The 27131-nt window shown below is 40.4% G+C and overlaps 1 protein-coding gene and 1 long non-coding RNA gene across 2 annotated transcripts; both read right to left on the bottom strand.

Annotated features, from left to right (window-relative positions):
- Nucleotides 1–20208: 20208 nt before the first annotated feature.
- LOC132885393 (uncharacterized) lies at nt 20209–22995 on the bottom strand. Its single transcript, XR_009654586.1, has 2 exons — nt 21069–22995; nt 20209–20765 (listed from the first exon to the last, which is right to left on the bottom strand). It is a non-coding gene; the product is annotated as an uncharacterized LOC132885393 (long non-coding RNA).
- A 387-nt stretch (nt 22996–23382) lies between these two features.
- LOC132885392 (leucine-rich repeat-containing protein 15-like) lies at nt 23383–26916 on the bottom strand. Its single transcript, XM_060920039.1, has 2 exons — nt 26834–26916; nt 23383–26277 (listed from the first exon to the last, which is right to left on the bottom strand). Exon 2 carries the CDS (start codon nt 26267–26269, stop codon nt 24908–24910), a length of 1362 nt encoding a protein of 453 aa, XP_060776022.1. The 5' UTR covers nt 26270–26277; nt 26834–26916; the 3' UTR covers nt 23383–24907.
- Nucleotides 26917–27131: the final 215 nt, after the last annotated feature.

The following is a 27131-nucleotide window of genomic DNA, read 5'->3' as shown; positions in this document are numbered from 1 at the left end:
ACATTTGATATGTCATCTATGTTCTATTCTGAATAAAGTATGGAATTTTGAAACTTCCGCATCATTGCATTCCGTTTTTATTTACAATTTGTACTTTGTCCCAACTTTTTTGGAATCGGGGTAGTATATGCCCCACCTCATAGAACCTCTAACTCATTTTTTTCAAAAATGTGGGATGGCCCACCCTGGTTCCAAGGGGCTCAATTGTGAAAGAGTGGTTCAGGGAGCATGAAAAATCATTTTCACACACGAATTGGCCTTAATCTCATTGAAAGACTTTGGGATTAGCTAGAGAAGACTTTACGAAGTGGTTTGATTCTCCCATCATCAATAGAAGATCTCTGAAAAATAAATAAATAAATAAATAATGCAACTCCGGATGGAAATAAATGTTGTGAGTTTGCATAAAGTTGTTGAAATAATGCCACAGCAAATGTGCGTCATACCATGTGGCAGGGGCAGCCATTGCTTAAAGATTAGAGAAGCAGGGGGAGTGAATGAATAGAGCTTGCCCCGCCCTCTACATCCATGGCTGAAGTGCCCTTGAGAAATGCACCTAACCCTCTACTGCTCCCTGGGCACTGTAGTGTGCCTGCCCACTGCTTTGGGTATGTGTGTGTGTTCACTGATCACTTGTGCGTGCGTGTGTGTTCACTGCTTTGGATGGGTTAAATGCAGAGCCTAATTTCCCCTCAGGGATTAATAATGTATACTTAAAAAAAATGGCTAAAAGCAGCCAAATAAAATATTAGTCTCTACACTGTACATACAAGGGTAAGTCAAAAAGTTCTAAAACAGATTGAAAAAAGATCTTTATTTGTGAAAATAACAAAGCTATTTCTCTACATATCCTCCATTTAAGTCTAAACACTTCTGCAAGCTGTGTTTCCGTCAGAGAATTCCTTCTTTGTAGAATTCTGGGGGATGTCTTTCACACCTTTTGAAATTATAACATCTGTCTTAGAACTTATTGACCTACCCTTTTGTGTGTGTGTGTCTTAGAACTTATTGACCTACCCTTTCTTTTAATTTGTGTGTGTGTGTATATATATATATATATATATATATATATATATATATATATATATATATATATATATATATACACACGGTATGGGCGGCATGGTGGTGTGGTGGTTAGCGCTGTTGCCTCACAGCAAGAAGGTCCAGGTTTGAGCACCGTGGCCGGCAAGGGCCTTTCTGTGCGGAGTTTGCATGTTCTCCCCATGTCTGCATGGGTTTCCTCCAGGTGCTCCGGTTTCCCCCACAGTCCGTAGGTGTGAATGTGAGTGTGAATGGTTGTCTGTGTCTATGTGTCAGCCCTGTGATGACCTGGTGACTTGTCTAGGGTGTACCCCGCCTTTCGCCCGTCGTCAGCTGGGATAGGCTCCAGCTTGCCTGTGACCCTGTTGAACAGGATAAAACAGCTAGAGATAATGAGATGATATAAAACTATTTATTCGATTTGATATTTCAAATACCGTTTTTATGATTTCTCTGCATTTCTACACAGTCATCATTGGTTGACGGTCTGGTTCTAGGTACAGATGGCTCTTTATATACAGCAGTGGTGATATTACTGTCACCTATGGCAGATATTTTATTTTTTCATATTCAAATAAAGTCAAACTACTGCTACTTGATTTTTCTTTTGAGCTTAATTGCATTTACACCATAACATTAACTCTCATTTCTGTCTTGTACCCCATTGCTTCTAAATGACAACTTACATTAACAGTTACCGAATTAAAGAACAGCATAATGAAGTAACTCGTTTAACATTCATACTGAAATATATTCCAATAAGATTCATGTAAATCTGTAAATTGTTATTTTAGCCCAGTATAATCTCACCTTCAAAAATCCAAAAGAAATATTACCTTAGGCAGTTGACTTTTCACAGATATTTTGCCTTCTTTTAACGTTTTGGCTCCTGTTAAGTTTCCACCCTTATCTTTTAAACAGTTTCAAGGTTTGCTTCGCTTAAAAGTTAACAGACACTGCCCAGTCATTCCGTCAAAGTTTATCTCCTCTCAGTTTGGTATCGTAGCTGTCAGACTTATTTAAGACTCCTCCCTCTCACAGGTTGGGGATCGTTCTCCTTTTTGATAGCTCTTCAAGGATTCTCCAGGATTCTTCCACCTTTTTTTCACTATTTACAATATCTCTAGTTTGACTTGTTCCTCTACTTGGGGGATTACTTCAGATTACTTATTAAACAAGTTTCTAAACATTTTAAATCACTCCATATTTTGTTATTGAATACTCAAATCTGATTGATCAGACAGTATTGAGAACAGCAGCTGTTGGGTCAAAATTTATTATATGTAGATTATGATCAGAATATGAATCAGAATCAGTAGGTTAAATCAGGATATATGTAGGTGTATATGTAAGTTTAGTGAAATAGTGATTCTTAGCTTATTCTGTGTTAAGATTTAGTTTGAAATGACCTTAGGTCCGGCTGGACATTGTTTGGGAACATTTTGTTTATGAATGTGTATTTTTGAACAGAGACGTGTCTGAAGGTCTGTTTTAGTGTCAGATCGACTCATACCACACTCAGAAATAGTAGAATTAAAGTTCATGATTATGCTTATTCATTCAGTTGAATCTTAGGTCATGGCTTCATAAAGGCTATGAAATACACTGACATATATTGAAATATACTATGGTAATGATTAATATTAGTTTTATAGATCCCGTAATTAATGAATACATTCCGTGATTAATGTTAGTTTCATAGTTCTAGATTAGTTTCATAATGATATTATAATTATAATTAAGATCTCATGATTCTAAGGATTTTTAGTTTAAGAGCATTAACCTAATTTAGTTATAAGTTTAATCCTGTTAGTGGTTTAATTGTTCTCTCTCTTTCAGACATATTCTCATTGTACTTGTGGTTAAGTTGTTCTTTTTTTTTATGTTTATTCTCTTATAACATTCATTATTAAGAGCTGATTGTTATTTGTTAATTACTTATGTTGATGGAATCAAGATAATCAAGATGTAATTTACTGACTGACCACACATTCATGTGTTAAGAATTATTCATGTTAATTATTAAGAATTAGTACGATCCTTTCTGTGCAAACTAGTGTTTTTTGACCTTCTTCGTAGGCAAACATTAAACATTATCTATGTTTATACATTCCAAACTATTCCACGAAGAATCAGACATAACATCTATCTGTACCTTATTGTCAGCAAAAATATGTTATTATATTATTATGATTGATTCAAGATCATTACACACTTCTACATAGACACACACACATAGACACACACACACACACGAAGACAAAACATAAACACAGCAACACTATAAGACATTCCCACAAATGTTTTCATTCAGACGAAGCGAGCGAATAAACTGGCATGTGAACAACCCACACGTGTTCTCCTGTCTGTTTCTGAGCGATTCGTCTCCTTGTCTCCTTGTCTCCTTCGGGCCCGAAGGGAAGGCATTCACGAAGGAATCCAGGGTCTCTTTCTGGGTGAACCCAACAATTTGGTGTCAGAAGTGGGATACTGCCAACCAGGTGAGTAAATTTAATTTTAATTTATAATTTGATTGGTTATTGATTGGTTGACCGCCTGGTTGGTAGTAATTTCAAAAATAGAGACCCAGTAAATTCAGGTAAACCTCGTGTGGAGGCACGGGACGTAAGGACCCTCGTAGACTGAAGATTAGATTAGACCTTTATTTATTTTAGACTCTTGTTTACGGGACGAGACGGGGCTAGTAGAGCCACGGGATTGGGCTGGTAAACCTCGTAATATTTGTTTACGGGACGGTAAGCCTCGTGAAGACACTTCAAGGGGGAGAACTGTCACGAGAAGAGCGCGCTTTTAATCTTTGATTCCTTCGTGTGGCCATGGGGGGTAGTTGTGGTAGTAAAGAGGTACTCAGACCCGATTCTGAAGACACTCCACGGGATTGGATGAATCGATGTGATTTGGGATTCTATACTGCTCCTTGGCTGGACCTTCTAGCCGATTGGTCTACGAAACAATTTCAGTCTCGGTTAATTTATCCTCGTGCAGGGACTTTTAGACCAGAGTATCTAATTTCGGCACACAAACAGATATATGAAGGATTTGGCAACCCAGAATGGGATTATGATTACATGACCAAAGGTTATTTAGAGTGGATTAGAATGAAGCCAATTTGGGATCATTTTCAGAAAATTAAAGAGACGAAAGAACAAAAGAATTCAATACCACATCCCAAGCGCAATGCAGAGGTGCAACCTGCTTTATTTCGATCCCTAGCCTCTGCTCCTCCGCTGATCGAGGAAACAAGAAACATTCCAAACATTCCTGTAGATACACCGGTGAACGCTTCATGTCCCGCTGATAACGTTCCTAGCGTATCTCATAACACAGGCGCTAGAAGGAAAACTGTAATGAGCAGAAGAAACGAGACAAACGAATCTCATACGGATTCTGACGATGAAATAAACACAGCTTGTGTGTGGGCGCGAAGAGGAAAGGGATTTAAGATCTATCCGCCTTCAGCATCAGAATTAAAAGACATTATCAAGCTATTGCCTTCGATAAACAACCCAGTCAATTTCGTAGACATGCTCGTAAGAATGTGCAGGCACAAACAAATGGTTGGTGCAGATTATCGCCTTCTCATGCATGCTGTTCTCGGTGATAAATATGATGAAGATGCATTGTTAGCAGCCGTCCCTTGTCTGAAACCGGAGAATGACGATTATGCTGTTACGGAGGTTAAAGAAGAAGAAGACGGTCAGACCACGACCAAACAGGTAATGAGGTTTTACTGGAAAGATATTGATAGAGCTATGAGAGAATTAAGGGAACAATTGACGCGTTATCTGCTCTCACGAAGACAGGCTAGCCGTGATCTTTCACAGGTTACTAATTGTAAACAGGAGAAGGCTGAACTCACTTCCAAGTTTTTGACACGCTTTAGCGAGACATGGACTTGTTTGGGAAATATGCCACTGAACCAGCAGCAAAGCAATCCTCTCTTTATCTCGACATTTCTGAATAATTGTCGTCCTGATGTGCAGAAGGTGTTGAAACATCATTTGAGTGACCGGAGTAATATGATAGTGAAAGCTCTAGGGGAGAAGATTAGAATTTTGGAGGGAGATGATCTTTTGGATACTAAGCAGGTGGCTTGTCTTTCCGTTGCTAGTGGTTACTCACAACAGAATTGGGGTGATCCACAAGGACGGGCGGGGAATAAGGGATTCCCCAGTGATAGATTGTGCTATTATTGCGGTAAAGAAGGACATTGGAAGCGCGAGTGTAGAAAGAAACGGATAGATGAGGATAGGGCACGTCAAAGAGCTGCTTCTGCTTCTTCTTCTAATCTTCAGCGTGGTGTGTCTTTTCCTTCTCCTCCCCCTCCTTCTCCTGCTTTGCCTACTGCAAACGTAGGCCCATATCGAGCATAGAGCTGCCTACAGAGCTGTGACCCCATGATGTTACATTGTTCTTTCGACTCTTATCTAGCTAGTGATTTGCCTGTTGTAGAATTAGTTGTGGATGGAAAGGTGCTCCCTTTCTTAATTGACACTGGTGCTACAATGTCCTCGGTGGGAAAGTCATATGAGGGTCCGATGTCTAACAAAACCGTTCGCTCTGTGGGAATTGATGGGGTCCCTTTTCCTTCCCCTTGCACTCCTCCGTTACTGGTAACCTGTCCCGCTGACCCAGCACTTCGTAAACATCACTCTTTTGTGTTGATGTCACAGTGTCCTTTTAACTTAATGGGACGGGATCTAATGAGCCTGTTACATTTATCCATTTCGTTTCAGGGATCCAAGATGACAATTTGCACTCCTGACTCGCTGCCTCCTGCTTTATCTTATCTTTCTTCACATGTGACTGTGCCAAATATCTCTGCTGTTTGCATGACTTCTGTAAACTCTGTTATTCCCTCTGCTGACCCTTCTACGGCTTTGGCTGAAATTCCCTCCTCTCTTTGGGCTGAACAGAAGGATGAGGTAGGCCTGGTTAATTGTGTTCCTTATGAAGCTAAGCTGAAACATCTGCTCCCTGTTTATGTTAACCAGTATCCTCTCTCTGAGGATAAAGTCAAAGGGATCGATGTCATCCTACGGTCTCTCCTTGAACAAGGCGTGGTGAGAGAGTGTATCAGCCCGTATAATACACCTGTCAACCCCGTGCCCAAGCCAGACGGTACCTGGCGTTTTACGCAGGACTTGCGTAAGATCAATGAACTAATTGTTCCTGTAGCACCTATTGTACCTGACGTTTCCTCTGTAATATCACAAGTTCCTGCTGATCATTGCTGTTTCTCTGTCATTGATCTCTGCTCTGCTTTTTTCAGCGTTCCGGTTGGAGAAAACACACAGCCTTTGTTTGCGTTCACGCACAGACGGAAGCAGTATACTTGGACACGCCTACCACAAGGTTTTATTGACTCTCCAGCTGTGTTTTCAGCTGTAATTCGTAACGCACTTTGTGACCTCTCCCTCCCCCAGGGCTCTGTGATCCTGACCTACGCCGATGATCTTCTGATATCCGCTGAGTCCCCAGAAATCTGCCAAGCCGCATCATTGCACCTGCTCCAACATCTGGCAAAAAAGGGTTTCAAGGTTTCCAGAACCAAGCTCCAGTTCTGCAAAGACACTGTTAAGTATCTGGGCTTTGAACTTTCACAAGGTTGTCGTAAGCTGTCAGCTGATCGGGTGCAGGCGATTCTAGACACGAAACGCCCTGCCACTAAGCATGCCCTCATGTCTTTTCTGGGTCTTATCAATTACTGCAGACAATGGATCCCTGACTGCTCCTCCTATGACAAGATTCTCCGTGCTGCAATCTCTCCTCAAGACCCACAGCGACATCCTTTGACCTGGACTGACATTATGATTAACGCTTATCACTCCCTCAAAAGCGCTCTCTGCTCCGCCCCAGCTCTGGGTTTACCTGACTACTCCAAGCCCTTTCATCTCTACTCCTGTGAACAACAAGGTACGGCGTCTGGTGTTTTGGCTCAGGAGCATGGAGGGGGGATTCGTCCGTGTGCGTTCTTATCTAAAACATTAGACACTGTTGCTCAAGGCTTGCCTGCGTGTCTAAGAGCTGTCGCCGCCTGTGCTATGATGGTTTCAGATGCAGAGAAATTGGTTTTGTCTCACCCACTGATCTTGCACTCGTCACATCAAGTTAAACAGGTATTGCAAAATTTGCAGACTCAACATATGACTGCACAGCGACGCTCCGGATATGAAACCATTCTCCTTTCTACTGATAATCTCGAAATTCGAACCGCATCCTCTAATACTGTAGGTCACGCTCTCGCACGCCTTCTTAACTCTCAGGACGACACCTTAGAGGACACTGATCATGACTGTCTATCTGAAATCTTGCATACTACCAGTATCAGGCCTGATCTTTCCTCCAGCCCTCTGGAGACTGGGGAAGTAATCTTTGTTGATGGCTCTTGTTCTAAACCTTCAGATAATGTTTTTCTCTGTGGCTATTCTGTGTGTTCCCTGCCTGACATTGTACACGAGGCCTATGCTCTCCCGTTCTCTTCCGCTCAGGCAGCCGAATTGTATGCACTAATGCGTGCCTGTATTTTGTTTCAGGGCAAGGACGTCACTATCTACACAGACTCTCGTTATGCCTTTGGGGTGGCTCATGATTTTGGGAAGATTTGGCAGTCACGGGGCTTCCACGCAGCAGATGGGAAGCCCATTTCACACTCAACCTTAGTACAAAATCTTATTGATTCTTGTCATCTCCCTAGGTCACTCGCTATAGTCAAGACTAAAGCGCATGCCTCGGGAAACACCCCTGAACGCATGGGTAACTCTCTTGCTGATCGTATGGCGAAATTTGCTGCTGCTTCTGGTGTCATGTCTCCTGGTCTAGACTCTTCATCATGTAATACATCTTGTCTTGCTAGTAGTTTGATCCCAGATTTAGACCTTATCTCTTTACAGGCTTCAGCTTCTCCAAATGATTCTGCCTTTTGGCAGCTACAAGATGCTTATGTCGCCTCTGATGGCCTATGGTACAGCCAAGATGGCCGTCTTTGCCTTCCATCACATTGCCTTCCTTTCCTTGTGCGTGAATTTCATGGCGTAACACACCGTGCACGAAGGGGGGTAAAGGGGGACATGAACAAACTTTTCTGTATAGCTAATCTAAACAGTTTGGTGGATTCAATTCTCGAGAGATGCCTCATCTGCGCACAGAACAATCACTCCAAAGCAGTCGCGAAACACGAGTGTTTACCCATACCGACATCTCCATTCTCAGAATGGCAAATTGACTTCACACACATGCCTCCCTGTGGGCTGTTTAAATATCTCTTGGTGATTGTGGACAAATTTTCTAAATGGGTAGAAGCCTTTCCGTGTTCTAGAGAGAATGCAAAGGTAGTGACTCGTACGTTGGCAAAAGAAATAATACCTCGTTATGGGGTTCCTATTGCCATAGACTCAGACAAAGGTACCCCTTTCGCCTCAAAGGTCACACAAGATCTGTGTAAGTATCTTTCACTAAACTGGCGCTTTCACATTCCATACCATCCTCAATCTTCTGGTATCGTAGAGCGTACTAATCGAACATTGAAAGACAAACTAACTAAGGCTATGCAGACCACGGGTTCCAGAAATTGGGTAGACCTATTGCCAGCCACACTGGCCGAAATTCGCATGACATCGAAGCCTAGTCTCGGCGGCTATTCCCCCTACGAGATCATTTTTGGGCGACCGTTCCCTGTCCCCTGGAGAAAAGGGACTCCGGCTCTGGGTACCTCTGATTTGAAGACACATATGGATGAGTATTCTGCAGCCCTTATCGATAAATTGCATGAAATTTGTAATAAGGTCAATAGTACAATATCACTTCCACCATCGGCAAACACACACCCCTTCCAAGTGGGAGATAAGGTGCTGGTGCAATTTTTTAAACGATTTGGACAATTGGGAAAACCTCGATATAGTGAGCCTGCAGAAATAGTCGCCATTACTCGTACTGCTGTTTTAACTGACCTTTTTCCACAGTGGATTCATGCCACCCGACTGAAGAAGGCTCCGTACTAAAGTTGTGTTACAATCAGTTGCTATTAACGCTTTTTGTGTCCCTATCTAGTCTCTTTCTCTCTCTCTCTCTTTCTCTCTCCCTTTCTCTGTGCTATAGAATTGACCTGTGTGCAAGCGCTGACTGAGTTGTGCAGCCCGGCTGACTGAGAATCCGTTACTGCCCGTGAGACGTTGTGAACAAAAGGGGGGAAGAGATCTTGCGCCCAGTCCAGATTTGGAACCGTGGAACCGAACCACCTCACTACAATCCATGATGGTCCACATCGCGGGTCTCATGACATCACTGCTCGGGGCAGGGCTACCCGCCCGAGCCTTCAGGATCACTCCCTTGCTCGGGGCAGGGTTACCCGCCCGAGCATTCGTGTCCGCTTCATCTCTGCTCGGGGCAGGGTTACCCGCCCGAGCCTTCGTGGCTGCTGCATCTCTGCTCGGGGCAGGGTTACCCGCCCGAGCCTTCGTGATCATTTTCCTATTGCTCGGAGCAGGGTTACCCGCTGGAGCTGGACCTCGGGACAACATCTTCTGGCAATTTGCTAACTGGACTGCACGGGCTCGCACAAATGAAAGTTGTTATGTATGTCATTTGATGCCATCCTCCACTATTATTACACGCCCACCTTTGCCGTTATGCTCTGAAGCTTTATATTATGCTTGGGGGCCAAAAGGCCAACCTTCTAAATTTTGGGGCCCTTTCTGTAATTACTCTCCTCACCCTTCTGTGGTAGCAAAGTTAAACCAGACTTCTTCAGTACATGGCACAAATACCCCCGACATTATATTACAAGATTCTATTCTCACTACTCTGAAAGTAGATATGCCTTCTAATTTCACTTTCCCTCATTGTTTTAGAATGAATTACTCTCAAAAAAGTAATATTTATTTAGGACACATTCCTAAGTCTCAATGTAAGCAGATATATGATCAGAATTCCGTCACCTCTCCATGTCCTCGCTGGATCCCAAATTCATGCCGATGTAAACCTCCGCTAACTGATTGTACACTCAACAGTATCGGATATATCAAAAATACATGTAGAGCTCATCCTAATTGCGTTCCACCACACCCTAATAATTATCCTGGTGTTAAATTGGCATTAAACTGGTATTGGTACTGTGGTAATAGTAATCTCCTTGTTTCGTTTCCCACTAAGTGGTCAGGCATTTGCGCTCCCATACAACTCAAAAACGCTATCACTGCTATCCATCCTCTCTCTGCTCATCGCCCAAAACGAGATGTTATTCATAATTTTCCACCCCTGGAACATCATCTTACTACTCGGTGGCACAGGTTTTGGACATCAATGTTTCCTCATTTTGGTGTAGCTGATCTATGGAAGAATGTAGAATTAACACATTATCGCTTGGCCAGCTTTGTTAATGAAACCATTAAAGCTGTAGATGGTATTAAGACTGAATTGACCTCCCTGCGTCTGATGACTACTCAAAATCGTATGGCCCTTGATATTTTGTTAGCAGAAAAGGGGGGTGTTTGTGCTATGATTGGAGACAGCTGTTGCACTTTTATTCCCACTAATGATAACCCGGATGGTGAAATAGGTGCAGCCGTACATCAAATGAGACAGATTGCTCAACAATTAGAACATGATGAACATGGGGATACGGCAGGGTGGGTGTGGTTTTCTGGACTGTTTGGTAATTTGTCTAGTTGGTCTGCTATTTTTTCTATGTGTATTCCTGTAGTGGTGATTGTTCTTTTGTTTATTTTTCTGGGACCTTGCATTCTGAGATGCTTGATGGACAGAATGCATAAGATGATTTATAGTCTTACCCGCAAACCTCTGCATAGAGAGAATAATGTATATTATCGTCCTGCTAGGGTGTAACACTAATCTTAATCATAATCTTACTTACTTACATATTTACTTAAAATCTAAAGTTAATACTGTGATTAGTATTAAAGGGGGGGATTGTTGGGTCAAAATTTATTATATGTAGATTATGATCAGAATATGAATCAGAATCAGTAGGTTAAATCAGGATATATGTAGGTGTATATGTAAGTTTAGTGAAATAGTGATTCTTAGCTTATTCTGTGTTAAGATTTAGTTTGAAATGACCTTAGGTCCGGCTGGACATTGTTTGGGAACATTTTGTTTATGAATGTGTATTTTTGAACAGAGACGTGTCTGAAGGTCTGTTTTAGTGTCAGATCGACTCATACCACACTCAGAAATAGTAGAATTAAAGTTCATGATTATGCTTATTCATTCAGTTGAATCTTAGGTCATGGCTTCATAAAGGCTATGAAATACACTGAAATATATTGAAATATACTATGGTAATGATTAATATTAGTTTTATAGATCCCGTAATTAATGAATACATTCCGTGATTAATGTTAGTTTCATAGTTCTAGATTAGTTTCATAATGATATTATAATTATAATTAAGATCTCATGATTCTAAGGATTTTTAGTTTAAGAGCATTAACCTAATTTAGTTATAAGTTTAATCCTGTTAGTGGTTTAATTGTTCTCTCTCTTTCAGACATATTCTCATTGTACTTGTGGTTAAGTTGTTCTTTTTTTTATGTTTATTCTCTTATAACATTCATTATTAAGAGCTGATTGTTATTTGTTAATTACTTATGTTGATGGAATCAAGATAATCAAGATGTAATTTACTGACTGACCACACATTCATGTGTTAAGAATTATTCATGTTAATTATTAAGAATTAGTACGATCCTTTCTGTGCAAACTAGTGTTTTTTGACCTTCTTCGTAGGCAAACATTAAACATTATCTATGTTTATACATTCCAAACTATTCCACGAAGAATCAGACATAACATCTATCTGTACCTTATTGTCAGCAAAAATATGTTATTATATTATTATGATTGATTCAAGATCATTACACACTTCTACATAGACACACACACATAGACACACACACACACACGAAGACAAAACATAAACACAGCAACACTATAAGACATTCCCACAAATGTTTTCATTCAGACGAAGCGAGCGAATAAACTGGCATGTGAACAACCCACACGTGTTCTCCTGTCTGTTTCTGAGCGATTCGTCTCCTTGTCTCCTTGTCTCCTTCGGGCCCGAAGGGAAGGCATTCACGAAGGAATCCAGGGTCTCTTTCTGGGTGAACCCAACAGCAGCTCTGACAGCAGTGCTGGTTTTTACTTCAAATCACAGGTTTATAATATTAATGCACTTGTTTTAATAGAGTATATCATTTCTATATTAACAGCCTCGGGCACATGGAAGGAGAAAGAATACACACTCTACTGGCAGGGGAAGGACTCTCACAAGCCCAGAGAGCATGGAATAGGCTTCACAGTGAGGAATAGCCTGCTGAATATGGTTGAACCATGCAGGAGAACCTCAGCGGCTCAGAGCATCTGCTGACTTTGCCTCAACACTACCAAAAAAAAAAAAAAAAGATATAAACACCATATGTCCATTTTTAGAAAGGCTGTGTTATTGACTGTTAAAACTAGGTATCAAAAATGGGCAAATATATGTACAGAGGTTTCAGCACACTGTCCAGGTCCATTCCTGTTTTCAACATACTCTAATTGACTTCCCCTAAACATATTCAACTGTCATATTTTAGCTTTAAACAACAATGCTTGCTTCACTTGTTAATCACACAATTAAGAAATGTGGCTTGAGCAACATTTTGGGTGTTTCACGTCCCCTTTTTCTTTGTGAACTTAGATTATATTCGATTAGACTAGATTAGATAAAACTTTATTGATCCCTTTGGGAGGGTTCCCTCAGGGAAATTAAGATTCCAGCAGCATCCTTACAGATAAACAGAGAAAAGAAATAGAGAAAAACTTCTAGATAAATTAAAATTAATTATTTACATATACAAATATAAAAGAATAAGATATGGGGAAGAGAGGAAGGGGGGAGGGGGTAAGGGGGAAAAAAGTGGGGTTAGGGTAAGTGTGTGTGTGTGTGTGGGGGGGGGGGGGAAGCAGGAAAGATATTGCACTTTATATTGCACATTATATTGCACATTGTCCGGTATTGCTTACTGTTTGGCTAGGCTACTGCTCCTTCCCGTCCTCTGTTCTCCTGTTACCCCTCCTCCCCCTGAGAGAGGAGTTGTACAGTCTGATGGCATGAGGGACAAAAGAGTTTTTGAGTCTGTTCGTCCTGCGTTTGGGAAGGAGCATTCTGTCACTGAACAGGCTCCTCTGGTTGCTGATGATGGTGTGCAGAGGGTGACTGGCATCGTCCATGATGTTCAATAGTTTGTCCATAGACCTCATTCTGCCACCGTCACCAGAGAGTCCAGCTTCATGCCGACCACAGAGCCGGCCCGCCTGATCAGTTTGTCCAGCCTGGATGTGTCCTTCTTGGATGTGCTGCCCCCCAGCACACCACAGTGTAAAACAGGACACTGGCGACCACAGACTGATAGAACATCCACAGGAGTTTCCTGCAGATGTTAAAGGACCGCAGCCTCCTAAGGAAGTATAGCCTGCTCTGTCCCTTCCTGTATAAGTGATTGGTGTTACAAGTCCAGTCCAGCTTGCTGTCCAGCCACAGCCCAAGGTACTTGTAGGAATCCACAGTCTCCACCACGACTTGGCAACAGTTGACGGTTTTCTCTCGCTTTTGAAGCCTTGAGACTTGACTTCAGGAGCAGAAACTTTCTAATCTGTAAACAGCACATTAAAAAAAAAAAATCATCATCATCATGTCTTACTAATATTCATACTGATTTACATGCAGGCAAATAATGTGATATGACAAAATTCAAGGAAATTAGCAAAATATTTAAAACTACTGTCGCTGAGCTGAAAAACTTTTGAGAATCAAAAAAAAAAAAAAAATGGCAATGCAAGCTTTAAAAATTCAAACCAGCACAGGTTCTATAGCAGATCCTCAGTTGTGGCCAATGCATTTATTGATTTATGGCTATTTATTGAGCTAAACACAACTAATCTGACCAGAGCTAGAAATATTAATTCAAAAAAAGAAGTTTTTAAATCAACAAAGCTGTGAAAACAAGATGTTTAAAGATGACTGGACAGAGAAGTGTAGCGTGTATTCTCTCAATGTCAGAAACAAAACATAACCATGATAAATACTCACAATTATAGTTATAAGCTAATAATTATTACTTATACTTTTATTAAAATAATATTATACTCAGGCGGCACGGTGGTGTAGTGGTTAGCGCTGTCGCCTCACAGCAAGAAGGTCCTGGGTTCGAGCCCCGGGGCCGGCGAGGGCCTTTCTGTGTGGAGTTTGCATGTTCTCCCCGTGTCCGCGTGGGTTTCCTCCGGGTGCTCCGGGTTCCCCCACAGTCCAAAGACATGCAGGTTAGGTTAACTGGTGACTCTAAATTGACCGTAGGTGTGAATGTGGGTGTGAATGGTTGTCTGTGTCTATGTGTCAGCCCTGTGATGACCTGGCGACTTGTCCAGGGTGTACCCCGCCTTTCGCCCATAGTCAGCTGGGATAGGCTCCAGCTTGCCTGCGACCCTGTAGAAGGATAAAGCGGCTAGAGATAATGAGATGAGATATTATACTCAGTGGCGGATTTAGCAAATTGGGGGGCCCAGGCGAAGGTATGTATGTGCCCCCCCCCATCCGATCCGAAACAAAAAAAAAAACAATGTACCGACTGCATGGTGGATAGGCAGGTAAAGCTAATCTATAGGGAAGTAAAGGTTGGAGAGGAGAAAAAAAAACATTCCCCTTTAAACCCTGCATACACTTCTTTACTCCAAAATGAAGATGGAAAGCAGAGAACACACAAAGTGTAGCACTACACAAACTAATAGTCATGATGGAACCCAACAGAGAACAAGATTTCAGATAACATCTGTCTTTGCCAAAATGCCAGGAAAACCAGCACTGTTTTTTTTTTTAAAGATCAGAACATTTCAAACATTCTATAAATAAAACTATGTACATGATTGTGTGTGTTTGTGTTTGAGTGAGTGGTTCTCTGTGTGTGTGAGAGTGAGTGTGAGTGAGTGAGTCAGTGAGTGTGTGTGTGTGTGTGTGTGTGTGTGTGTGTGTGTACAGTATGTGTGAGAGAGTGTGTGTGTGTGTGTGTGTGTGTGTGTGTGTGTGTGTGTGTGTGCAGGGCCGGAGTGGGCCCTGTTTTCAGTCCGGGAGTTTAATTCACATTCAGGCCACTTTGAAATGGAGGAGGAATTTGAGTACATTAAAAAAGATAAAACAAATAACTGTTCTTTCACAATGCTTTTTATTTGGTTTATATTCAGGTAAACTTCACTTCACTTCACTTTAACAATATAGGTTCTCGCGTGCATTTGAACCAATGCTTGTGCATTACATGCCGCATACGCCTCGAAAATAATGGCAAATCAACAATGCTGGGTACTCAGCAACCGGCAGATAAAGCGTGAGGGCGCATTAGGCAACTCAAAAATGGTTAAATGAAATGTAGGCTAAAGCAAGTGTTCGATTCTGCTTAGAATATTGGCATACGCATACACCTATTCTAAGTTATATATTTAACAACAATTATTTAACATCAAATATGACTTCTAGGCCTATGTGTTCCTAACCACAATGTGCGCACGCCTGTGGAAATGCACGGTGTGACAGCGAGATGAAATAGGCTGGATGAGGAAATAACGCGCAACAGCACATTTGGGATCTGTTCATCTAAAATTGTTAATAACTGGGATGTAAAGCAATGTCCGGTTCTTCTTAGAATTAAGACATACACCACATCTATACCATGTAAATTGCGAGATTTCACATGGCATCAAAAAGCTGAATTGACATCGCAAACTATCAACACATTATAGGCCTAGCATAGACTGATAAAATCGACAAATAGGGTTATCATACTCCATATCTTTCGTAACCTACCAGCTGGTCTCGAGAACATATCTGTCAATTTGGAACATTTTGCTGCCACCTCCTTCCTTTTTTTAAGCTTCGCCCTTTCGGTTCCACCTGGCCTCTTTCTGCCTGACGCGCGCTGTTTCGCGCCAATGTTGTTTAAGTTCCCCGCAATACAGAGGAGGAGTCTTGGACCAAACCAACTGCAATAGAGGGGAGGGGAGAATTTCCTTATTTGGTAGCGCCTATTTAATCTGCTGCGATGCTGTCGGCGTCTGGGCTGCCATGTGAAAATGCAGAGTGCAGTTGAATTGATGATTAATGCAAGAATAAGATCAGTGACCAAAATTAGTGAAAATTATTTTCCCCATGCTCCAAGCAGGCCACCATTGATGGTTTGGGCCGGGGATGGTCCCGGCTAAATATAGGGCCACCCCGGCATTGAGTGTGTGAGTGAGGGGAGGTAAGAAGTGTGGACTGAGGAGAGATGAGGTGGCATTTGGCTCTAAGCAACTCCATATCCATGTGAATGTATGTGTCAGTGAGTGAGTGAGAGAGAATGAGACAGTGTGAGAGAGTGCTGTGTGTGTGTGAGACAGAGAGGGTGAGTGAATGAGAGAGTCTATGAGAGAGAAAAGAGAGATTGTTCTCCACATCACAGAGTCCTACTTGTTGATGTCTTCTCACAGGTCTTCACATGTACATGATGCACAGCCAGATGTAGGAAAATGTAAAATAATAATAAAAAAACATTGTCACCAACTAACAATATGGTCATCATCATCGGTGTCAAAATGGCCATCACTGGATAACTCTTCCACCTCATTTGTGTCAACGTTGACACTGTTGGTGATGGAAGGTGGCAACAACGTGTCTTGCTTGATGTTATCCTCCTCAGCAAGTGCCACTTCACAGCAGCTAGCTGCTGCTGCTCTACCGGCATCATGTTCAGCATTTTGAATGACGTTGACGTTGTTGTCGCGGTCTCTATTGCTAACAGTAGTTGTAAAAAAGTTTCCCAACTTAGGCAGCATTGTCACATATTTCTCAGCGTCTTTTCGCTTTTTTTTTTTATCCGCTTGGGTAACTCCTTTTCATTTTCGCGTTGTTCAGACTCCGGTCACTATGTGTTTACCTTTTGCGCTGCGCTGCGCAGCGTTATGGACTAGTCCATTTCATTGTGAAAGTATGGGGTGTATGTGTAGGGACAGATAACCATGAACTGGACATTTTAACTACTACTTCAACGTATTTCTTAGGAATATTAGTAAAATGTACCATACTTTTGAAGTGTTCATGAATCATGATAAGGGGCTTTTTCTTTTTTTTTTGAGGTTGGTTGGGGGCCCCCCTACTACGACCGCTGGTGGGGGGCCCCAAGCAGCCGCCTACCTATGCCTCTATGGTAAGACCGCCCCTGATTATACTAATGGATTTTTTTCTTTCACATTCATCGCAGCACCTTCACAAATTGTAGCTGAATATCCCTGCTTTATATAGTACTTATTCTCTTCACCTCTTTAAGTGTGTGTGTGAAATCTTTAACATCACAGCTCCGCCATTTAGAAGGTTCAATATATTTTTATCCTTAATAATTAAATATTGGGCGACATGGTGGTGTAGTGGTTAGCACTGTCACCTCACAGCAAGAAGGTTCTGGGTTCAAGCCCAATGGCAAACAAGGGCCTTTCTGTGTGGAGTTTGCATGTTCTCCCCGTGTCTACGTGGGGTTCCTCTGGGTGCTCTGGTTTTCCCCACAGTCCAAAGACATGCAGGTTAGGTTAATTGGTGGCTCTAAATTGACCGTAGGTATGAATGTGAGTGTGAATGGTTGTTTGTCTCTGTGCCAGCCCTGCGATAACCTGGCAACTTGTCCAGGGTGTACCCCGCCTCTCACCCATAGTCAGCTGGGATAGGCTCCAGCTTGCCTGCGACCCTGCACAGGATAAGTGGTTACAGATAATGGATGGGTAATTATATATCAACAACTAATTAGTCATCTCATCTCATCTCATTATCTCTAGCCACTTTATCCCGTTCTGCAGGGTCACAGGCAAGCTGGAGCCTATCCCAGCTGACTACGGGCGAAAGGCAGGGTACACCCTGGACAAGTCGTCAGGTCATCACAGGGCCCTAATTAGTCATATTTTGGCAAACTTCATCTCAAAAGTAAGGCCTACAATTAAAAAAGTGGTTCTTAGTTCCAGTCTTGTGGGTGAGATGAACTGCACATGTCACTGGTTTATTTCTTTAGCTCCTGACTCATGAAGGGAATAATTATCATCTGATGAGTTAAAGCAGCTCCCTGCGTCTGAGGAGTACCTTATTAAATAGTGATTAGGCAGAATCTGTGTTTTTCCCAAACCCACAGGAAATGGCTGTTTTGCCAGTGGAAGCTTTCATCACTCATAGTTGTTCAGCATACACCATTTAATAAAATAATAATAATAATAATAATAATACAGTTTCTCTACTCAAGTTACTATCTAATGAGTCAAAAATATTTAATGCAAAATTGCTTATTGTAACATATCCACCTTGTAATCCCTCCTCCATCCTCAATCTCCTCAGTTTTGACCTTCTGAACATTAATTGTTTGCCTTACTTAAGCAGCAAAACTGGTAGTACTTTGTGAAGTCTTGCCAAATTTGTGAATTTCTGCATGAGTGCATTTCTGAACTTCTGTTTTGAGCATTCTTTCCAGTATAGAACCTGTTTCTGTTTGTTTGTTTGTTTGTTCTGATATTTTCTGAATTTTGCCTGACACTTTGACCTCAGATAACTGGATATTGATTCAGTCACTGATATCTCTGTTTGCCAATACTGTGCTCACCTTCACCCTATAAATATCTGCATGTGCATCTACCCTTAGCACCTTGGAGTTTATTACAATTATTGTAACAAATGAGTTTTAAAAAATGCTTAATTATTTCCTAAAGTCTCAAATTCACTAAATTAAAAATAATAATTTACTATTTCATTTGTCATTTACTGCCCTGTTTTATTTTTCAACTTCTCACTTATCTCCCAAATTCATTTGATTCTAGGATGTATAGTCATTTATATCTTTCTTATTTTACTCATGCAACCTAATCTCCTCACTAGGAGATAGATTTTTTCCAGGCTGTATTAGAACCTTAATAGCATTGACAAAGCACTCACCTCTGTGTAAGATATAGTCCAATACCAAATCTGGATCAACATCAGCAAAACTAATATGGGTCAGATGGATTTGGCTCAAGCTGTAGCACTTTAATGTGGCACTTTATTCATGTTGTGGGATTAACAATGCATTGTAATACAGTACATATATGCTCATGCTTTAGGTTTTGTACCTATTATGGTTGGTTGCATTACTTGATTTTAATTGAACAGCTATGCATTTGAAGCATAGCATGTTACTAGTAATCCTACTGCACTGATATACTCTATCACTACACCTAATATACTGTCAATACTGACTCTAGATGCTGACTAACTCTATGATTTTAAATTTAATTCTTCCACATTTGTGTGTAAATAAACTGTAAACCATAGGGAAGCCATGGCCTAATGGTGAGAGAAGCAGCTTTGGGACCAATAGTTTGCCAATTTGAGTCCCTGGACCAGCAGGAATGGCTAAAGTGCCCTTAAGTAAGGCACCTAACCCCCAACTGCTCCCCAACTGTTCCCCAGACTGCTTTGGGTATGTTGTGTGTCACTCTGGATAAGAGTGTCTGCTAAATGCCTGTAATATAATGTAAAGTGACCTTATTAAAATGCACTGCCCTCGATCAAGGGTCATCAAATGGTGATCGATGGTCCAATTGCAGTTCTAGCAACTAATATTTCTCCCCAAGTATTTCAGCAGACTAAAGTGAGTACTTGAAAGAAAAAAAAGAATGTTACATAGCTGATATACTACTACTACTACTACTACTACTACTAATAATAATATCTGCCATTCAATTAGTCTCATTTTCTCAAGTTGTCGTAGATCTTCTGTTATGGCTGACCCAACCACATGCATTTCCAGTATGGATATAATTTAAAACTGAATATATCTCATCAGAGAGACTAGCTTAAGGACTAGAGACAGTGGTTTAGAAAGAGGTAAGTTTTCACAGATTTCATTTGAATTACTGTTTGTGGTCTGATTACCGAAATTATATTTAAAAAGTTGACAAAAATGAACATCTAAAGATGACTGAACAAAGAAGAATGTAAGTGCTAACATGAAGCGCATCACTATGCAACAAAACATCAGATTGACTTATTTATAGCCATAACCTAAAGAATAATGGTTAACCATAAAAAAACCCAGTCATGTTAGTTGCTTATCAAGACTTTGTTGTTTATTGAATTGTTGTTCTCTTTGTTGTTCTCTAGACTCTAATCATTCAGAGCTCCTTTGTGCACAATGATTAGCCTGTTGTATCAGATACTGCTCAGGTAAATAAGGTAAGCCACCTCATTATCATATATGAAATCTTCCATAAGCAATATACAAATTATATAAATGACTAAATGTCCTGGAATCAATAATACAAGGAAATTGAATGGAATGTGTGGTTAGTAAAGGAAGGACACAAGTGTGTAAATTAAGCATGGCATTTTTTCATTGTAGTCTATTTATAGTAGGGGATGGAGAACAGGTAGACAATAATAAACTCGGACAATCCATGCTTACAAATTTGAGAAACAGGCAAGAGTCATGAAACTGGAAAAAAAAAAAAACATAGAATGCAGGAAAACCCAGCTCGGACTTATAGTTACAAATACATGATAAGCTTTTACAAGGAGAGTAAGATATAACAAGGTGCTTGCTCCTAAATAGAGCTCTTAGGTGTCTTGGATGATCTCTGCATCAAGCTGGTTGTTCAGAAGTGTTTTGCTGTTTTATGAGAATAGCACAGATTTAACAATTATTCACCAAAGGCGAAGTGAATATTGATGCATAATAACTGAAACAAAGTTGAGGTTATTATTTAAATAATATTGGCTGGCTTTTTTTTTTGGTCTATCAGATATATTCCATTCAGCTAGCATGATATTGAACGAGTCAAAGACAAGTAGCTGAATGGACTATATCTGATAGACCATGAAAAAAGCCAGCCAATATTATCATTATTATACATAGACATTCAATGGAACAATTATAGAGTTTACAAAAAATTAAGAACGGGGGGTAACTTACTGATATTGAATACTGATTCTGATCGACTGCAATTCAATGTTCTGTCAACCCAATGTACTGTACAAAGTCAAAGTTCTAACAATAAAAATAGTACAAGTCCAAAAAGCCTGAACAACAACCGAACTTATATACAAGCTATATTCAGGTTGACAGTTCAAGTTCAAAGTTACTTTTGGTAGTAGTTAATTGTTACATTGCAGTTGCTCAAAGCAAAAGGGCTTTGTTGAGTGAAGTCCACGAGTGAAGTCCTCTTGTAAAAGTCTCCATCACTTTTCCTCACCTCCAAGTAGAACTTTGACAATATTTCCACTATTGCTCTCTTTTCCAGTTTTTCAATGTCCGTTGGTATGTTTTTCCCTTGTAAATATGCATGAAGAATATCCAGTGAAGTTTTGGTAGCCTTTCAGGTGTTCAGCGCATCTGTCTCTTTAAATCTTCTGCTTTGAATGAAGCAAATCTCACGGCCATGTTTGAATACAAACTGTTATAGTCACTCGCTAGTGCGGAAGTTTTACATCTCCAATGTGTCTCTTTATCAGATTTTCAATGTCCGTTGGTATGTTTTTCTCTTGTAAACATGCATGAAAAATATATAATGAAGTTTTGGTAGCCTTTTGGGTGTTCAGCATGTCTTTAGTTTCAGTTTTCAGTTTATTTATTTAGTGCTTAAACCTAGCACTGAATCTTCTCTCTTTCCCAGCCGGCAAAGAAATGATTGCATGCATGCACAGCAGAAATGTTTTGTCATTGGATCTTCACATCAGCTCTGATGTGTGATGTCATGTTGTCTTGTCAACGTGCAACATTTTAACAATATTGCATGCTCATTCTCCATTGCGGAGAGTGGTGTAATACATGGAGAATCAGTGATATGATAACAATATTGCATGCCATCAGTAAACCCACTAGAAGGGACTAGAATACAGGTTTTTATTCCATGGAAAAAGTGGCCCATATGTATAACAATCACTGATATCCACTGAGCCTGAAGCAGATAATTGTTTTAATATAAATACACAGGTGATTAAAAAAAGTATTCAAAAAATTATGTATTTCAAACTTCAAAAGTGGCATGCAAATGTAACTAGACTGCATTGCCGCAGAGAAAATGCAATGTGTGCTTGCTGAGCTGTAGCAGAACAGCTATAATGCTCGCATGCTAAAAGCTAGCATGCCAAAATGCTAATGCCAACATGCTAACAACTAACATGCTAACAGTTAGCATATTAACATGCTAACAGCATACTAACATGCTAAATGCTAGCATGTTAACATGTTTATAGATAGTTTTCACATGACATCACAGAGTCGGGGATTCCCTAGTGGCGGCCATCTTGCGGGTCAAGCATACCGTACGGGTGACTGAGCACACATTGGAACGCGTGAGTACAAAGTCTTCAAAAGAACCCAAGCAGGCTATTTAAAGCTAGCAATGGTGCACACCTGTTGTATTCACAGCTGTCATAATAGGTCAAATGATGAAGTCAAGCGGAGCTTTTACGGAATTCCCACTGTACGGGAGCATGAAGGTGAGCAAACAAACTCAGCATACAAAGGAGAAATCTATGGCTTGCGAGAATCAACCGCAAGGATTATCAGCCTTCCAAACACAGCAAAGTCTGCTCCGATCAGTTTATAAGTGGTAAGTTGTTTAAATAAACAATCAATTGTGTTTAAGTTTGTTTTTGGAAACCAAAACATCATGTGAACAATCTCTGGAGGATGCCTAACTGGAACCGCTGAGTGTACGTTTACATTGTAATGTACACTTAATATCGCTCGTTTGTCACATTTCTATTTGAAACTTGTCACTTCACTCACGCAAGGGTCATTTTTGACAAACATTTTAGGTCTATTCTGTATGATTTGATTTGTGTTTGGGATGCAAACAGCGCGCCTTTTGGCGGATGCCGCCTGAATTGCGCAGATCCGATTTTTTTTTTTAGGGGGGGCGTTGGAGTGTCTGATTATAATTTCAAAGTAAATTCTGTATTAAAATTACTAAATAAGCAAATCCGTTACAGTCCATGAAACAGGAAGTATAAGGATGAGAAAAAAACAGTTTAAATCAGAAAGCTGCGCACATTTGCGCAGTCCTGCACACCGCTCGGGCTGCGCAAATGTGCACAGCTTTCTGATTGAAACTGTTTTTTTCTCATCCTTATTTCCTGTTTCATGGACTGTAACGGATTTGCTTATTTAGTAATTTTAATACAGAATTTACTTTGAAATTATAATCAGACACTCCAACGCCCCCCCTAAAAAAAAAATCGGATCTGCGCGATTCAGGCGGCATCCGCCAAAAGGCGCGCTGTGAATATATAAAGTTGTATATATCAGACAGCCTTTAAAGTTTGATGAAGTCAGTTTCAGGCTTTGGAGCAGGCTTTGGCAGTTTCAGGCTTTGGCAGCCCTGCATAGTCACTTGAAAATGCATCTTTGTCCACTTCGTAGGGGTCAATTCCCCCAATCAAGGCCAGTTTGTCTGCATGCCGTTGTCGTGAGATGTCGTCTAATGTATCTATATACTTCTGTTTGCTTGATTTTGCCGACATTGATCTTTATTTTAGAAAACTGACTATATAACTTCATAAATTCATCCGAGATAACGTAGCCGGTAGTGGCGATGGTCCGTTTTGTTTGTCCCGCAAGATGGCGGCTGGGGGCATTCCCCGGAATGCCGTGACGTCAGTGAAAACTATCTATTTGTTAAAATTCTAACACTTTCAGGCTACGTTTACACTAGACCGTATCTGTCTCGTTTTCTTTGTGGATGCACTGTCCGTTTACATTAAACCGCCTGAAAACGCCTGGAAACGGGAATCCGCCAGCGTCCACGTATTCAATCCAGATCGTGTCAGCTCCGGTGCTGTGTAAACATTCAAAATATGCGGATACGCTGTGCTGAGCTCTAGCTGGCGTCTCATTGGACAACGTCACTGTGACATCCACTTTCCTGATTCGCTGGCGTTGGTCATGTGACGCGACTGCTGAAAAACGGCGCGGACTTCCGCCTTGTATCACCTTTCATTAAAGAGTATAAAAGTATGAAAATACTGCAAATACTGATGCAAATACTGCCCATTGTGTAGTTATGAATGTCTTTAGGCTTGCCATCCTTCCACTTGCAAGTAGTAAGTGATATGCGCTGGGATCACACACACAGCGGCTCAGTCCCGAATCGTGGCTTGTGCACTTCACTCGCGCACTGTGTGAGCTGCGCAGGGCCGGAGTGCGCACCCTCCAGAGGGCACTCGCTGTTCAGGGCGGAGTGATTTGGAGCACAGGATGCCTGCGGAGCCGAGTGTATCCGCGTATTGGCGTTGCTGTGTGCACGGCTAACGGTTTTAGTGTAAACGCGAATCGTTTTAAGAACGTTAATCTGATGATCCGCTGATTCGACGTAATGTAAATGTAGCCTAAGGCTAATATGCTGACAGCTATCATGCTAATAGTTAACAGGCTAACATGCTAATGGCTAGTATGTTAACTTTTTGCATGCTAACATGCTGAGGGTGACATGCTAACAGCTAACAGTTAGCATGCTAACATGCTCAGGCGAACTCACTAACAGCAAACATGCGAACTCTGCATGCTACCATGCTAATCCTAACATGTTAACAGCTCTCATGATAACATGCTAATGGTGAACATGCTAACAACTCATAAGCTAACAGCAGGCATGATATAATGGGTAACATGCTAACAGCTAGCATGGTAACACGTGAATGCTTATATGCTAATTGCTATAGTGTGTGCATGTAAATATTCCTAATAATACAAGTTCCCGATAATACAATTCCTAATATTTGAAGTCACTACAGAAGTGGTAGTCCTTATTAGGGCAATTGTGGTTGTTGACAAAATTGTTGAAACAGTTGCGTGGGACATATCAGTTGTTCTTCTTTTAAAGATGTGATTGATTGGCCTTTCAAATCCTCTGGGTACTGACAAAGCTCTGGAGAAGAAGACTTTATCTTATCCTCATTTTCTTTCATCCACTTATACATGGGGAGCAGGTTGCAGTCACAGTGCCATGTGTTGTTGTTCAAAAATACTTTCCTAAGTTTTGGCAGAGAATCAAAGACATCTTGTGGAATCATTCTCAAATGATTATGATCTAGTTTGAGGGTAGAAAGAGATTTTAGGTTTGTGAAGGCTTCAGGCTTAAGTGACACAATGAGATTATTCCGTAGATTCAGTTCAGAAAGTTTCTCAAGTCCAGAAAAAGAATCTCCAGAAAGAGTTGAAAACTGATTTGAGGACAGGTCTAATTTAAAAAGTTGCTTCAGTGACTGAAAAATCTCAGCAGGTAAAGATGTAATATTGTTGTTGTTCAGAAACAAGTAACGTATTGTAGGCACGTCTCTGAAAAGTAGAGGTGGGAGAGCAGTGAGCTGATTATGATTCAGTGTTAACTTTTTGAGTGCAGAGAAACCCACAAATAGCTCAAGTGGAAGTTCAGTCAAGAGATTATTGTTTAATAACAGCGTTGTCAATATATTTTTATGTGGAAACAAATTTGGTTGTATGCATGTGATTCTGTTGGTGTGTATGGCTATTTCCTTCAGATTTGGTAGATTATCAAAAATTCCATCAGGCATTGATGTCAGCTGGTTCCCATCCAACCTAAAGGTTTTCAGCTGATTGAGCTTTGAAAAAAGAGATGATGAGATGGAAGTAAGATTGTTTTTTCCAATATTAAGTTCTGTGAGTTTCTCCAAAGGATCGAATGTTCCCTCTTCAATTGTTGAAATTCTGTTTTCTTGCAATCGGAGTATTTCAAGATTCTTGTTGTCATGAAACAGTCCATTTTCTAGGCTCTGAATTTTGTTTGATCTCAGAATCAACTTCCAAAGTTTGGTCAGATTCTTAAAAACACCAACAGGTAGAGATGTCACTTGGGTATCTGAAATTTCAATGGTATTGAGATGTTCTAAACCTTCAAATGCACCTTCTTCTACTGAAGTTGTAGGTGTCTCAAAAAACTCAATTTTCTCTAGTTGAGGGTTTTGGGAAAATGCTCCTTTTGGTATGACATGAATCTGACTGCCCATAAAATAGACGCTTGTGGCTCCAGCTTTCAGTGTTTCTGGAATTGCTGTCACATCTTTGGGATAAAGATCTGAAGTCTTATTCTCCTGAGTGGCAGAACAGCAGATGAAGTGGAGTAGAATGCAGAAATATATGAATATTGTCATGCTTATACCTGCAAATAATTAATAAGCACTGAGTGAATGTCAAAATATATAATCTGTGTTTTTTATCAAAACAAGATGCATTTCTTTGTTTCATTAACTGCAAGACAAAGTGAGGAAATGATATAGTATATGTGATAACAGGAACTACCTTATTTCACAGTCATTCCATGTCATTATGGATTCATAAATTAGCACATGGTCATTAATAATATAAGAAAAATGATACACATCAGGACATGCTGTTATGTGAAAGAAATAAAATTCACATCACTGTATTGTGTTCTTTTTTCTATTTTTTGTTAAAAAAACACACCATGATGTTTCTTTTCTTACATCATGTTGTCATTGTTTGTACATGCAAATAAGACTTAAATATTTGACTGCCTGTACTATGTGTTCTTGTAATATAAAATAAACTTAATGATCAGGTCCAAGTGGATACAGTCTAAAATACCTAACTGTCAATGGTTCACAATATTAACATCCTAAAATGTTGGTGTGATAGTTATCAACATAGCAATATAAATATCATGTGTCTATCAATAAGATATAAAAAATATTTACCTTATAATATGCAGCTCCAAAACATTGACTCATGTCAGCACATGCTGCTGTGTAATGTACTTATCTTCTTTCCCCAACATACATGAACGCCCTGAGAAGTGTGGGCAGGTCATTTTCTGTTTTCAGAGATAAGACCTGTAAATAAAGAAACTGTACTTTCATCGAGTAGGATATTGGACCGCCTCTTTTTTTCTTAAATATATTTTCAATCATGTTTATAGATTGACTGTCATCAACATATCAGCGTTTTAATACCTTTCAACAACATGTCATAATTTAATTCAATTCACTCATGTGC

This window comes from Neoarius graeffei, chromosome 4 (genome assembly GCF_027579695.1).
Source record: "Neoarius graeffei isolate fNeoGra1 chromosome 4, fNeoGra1.pri, whole genome shotgun sequence".
Lineage (NCBI taxonomy): Eukaryota > Metazoa > Chordata > Actinopteri > Siluriformes > Ariidae > Neoarius > Neoarius graeffei.
The sequence above is the reverse complement of the archived record's forward strand: the minus strand, read 5'-3'. Positions and strand labels throughout refer to the sequence as shown.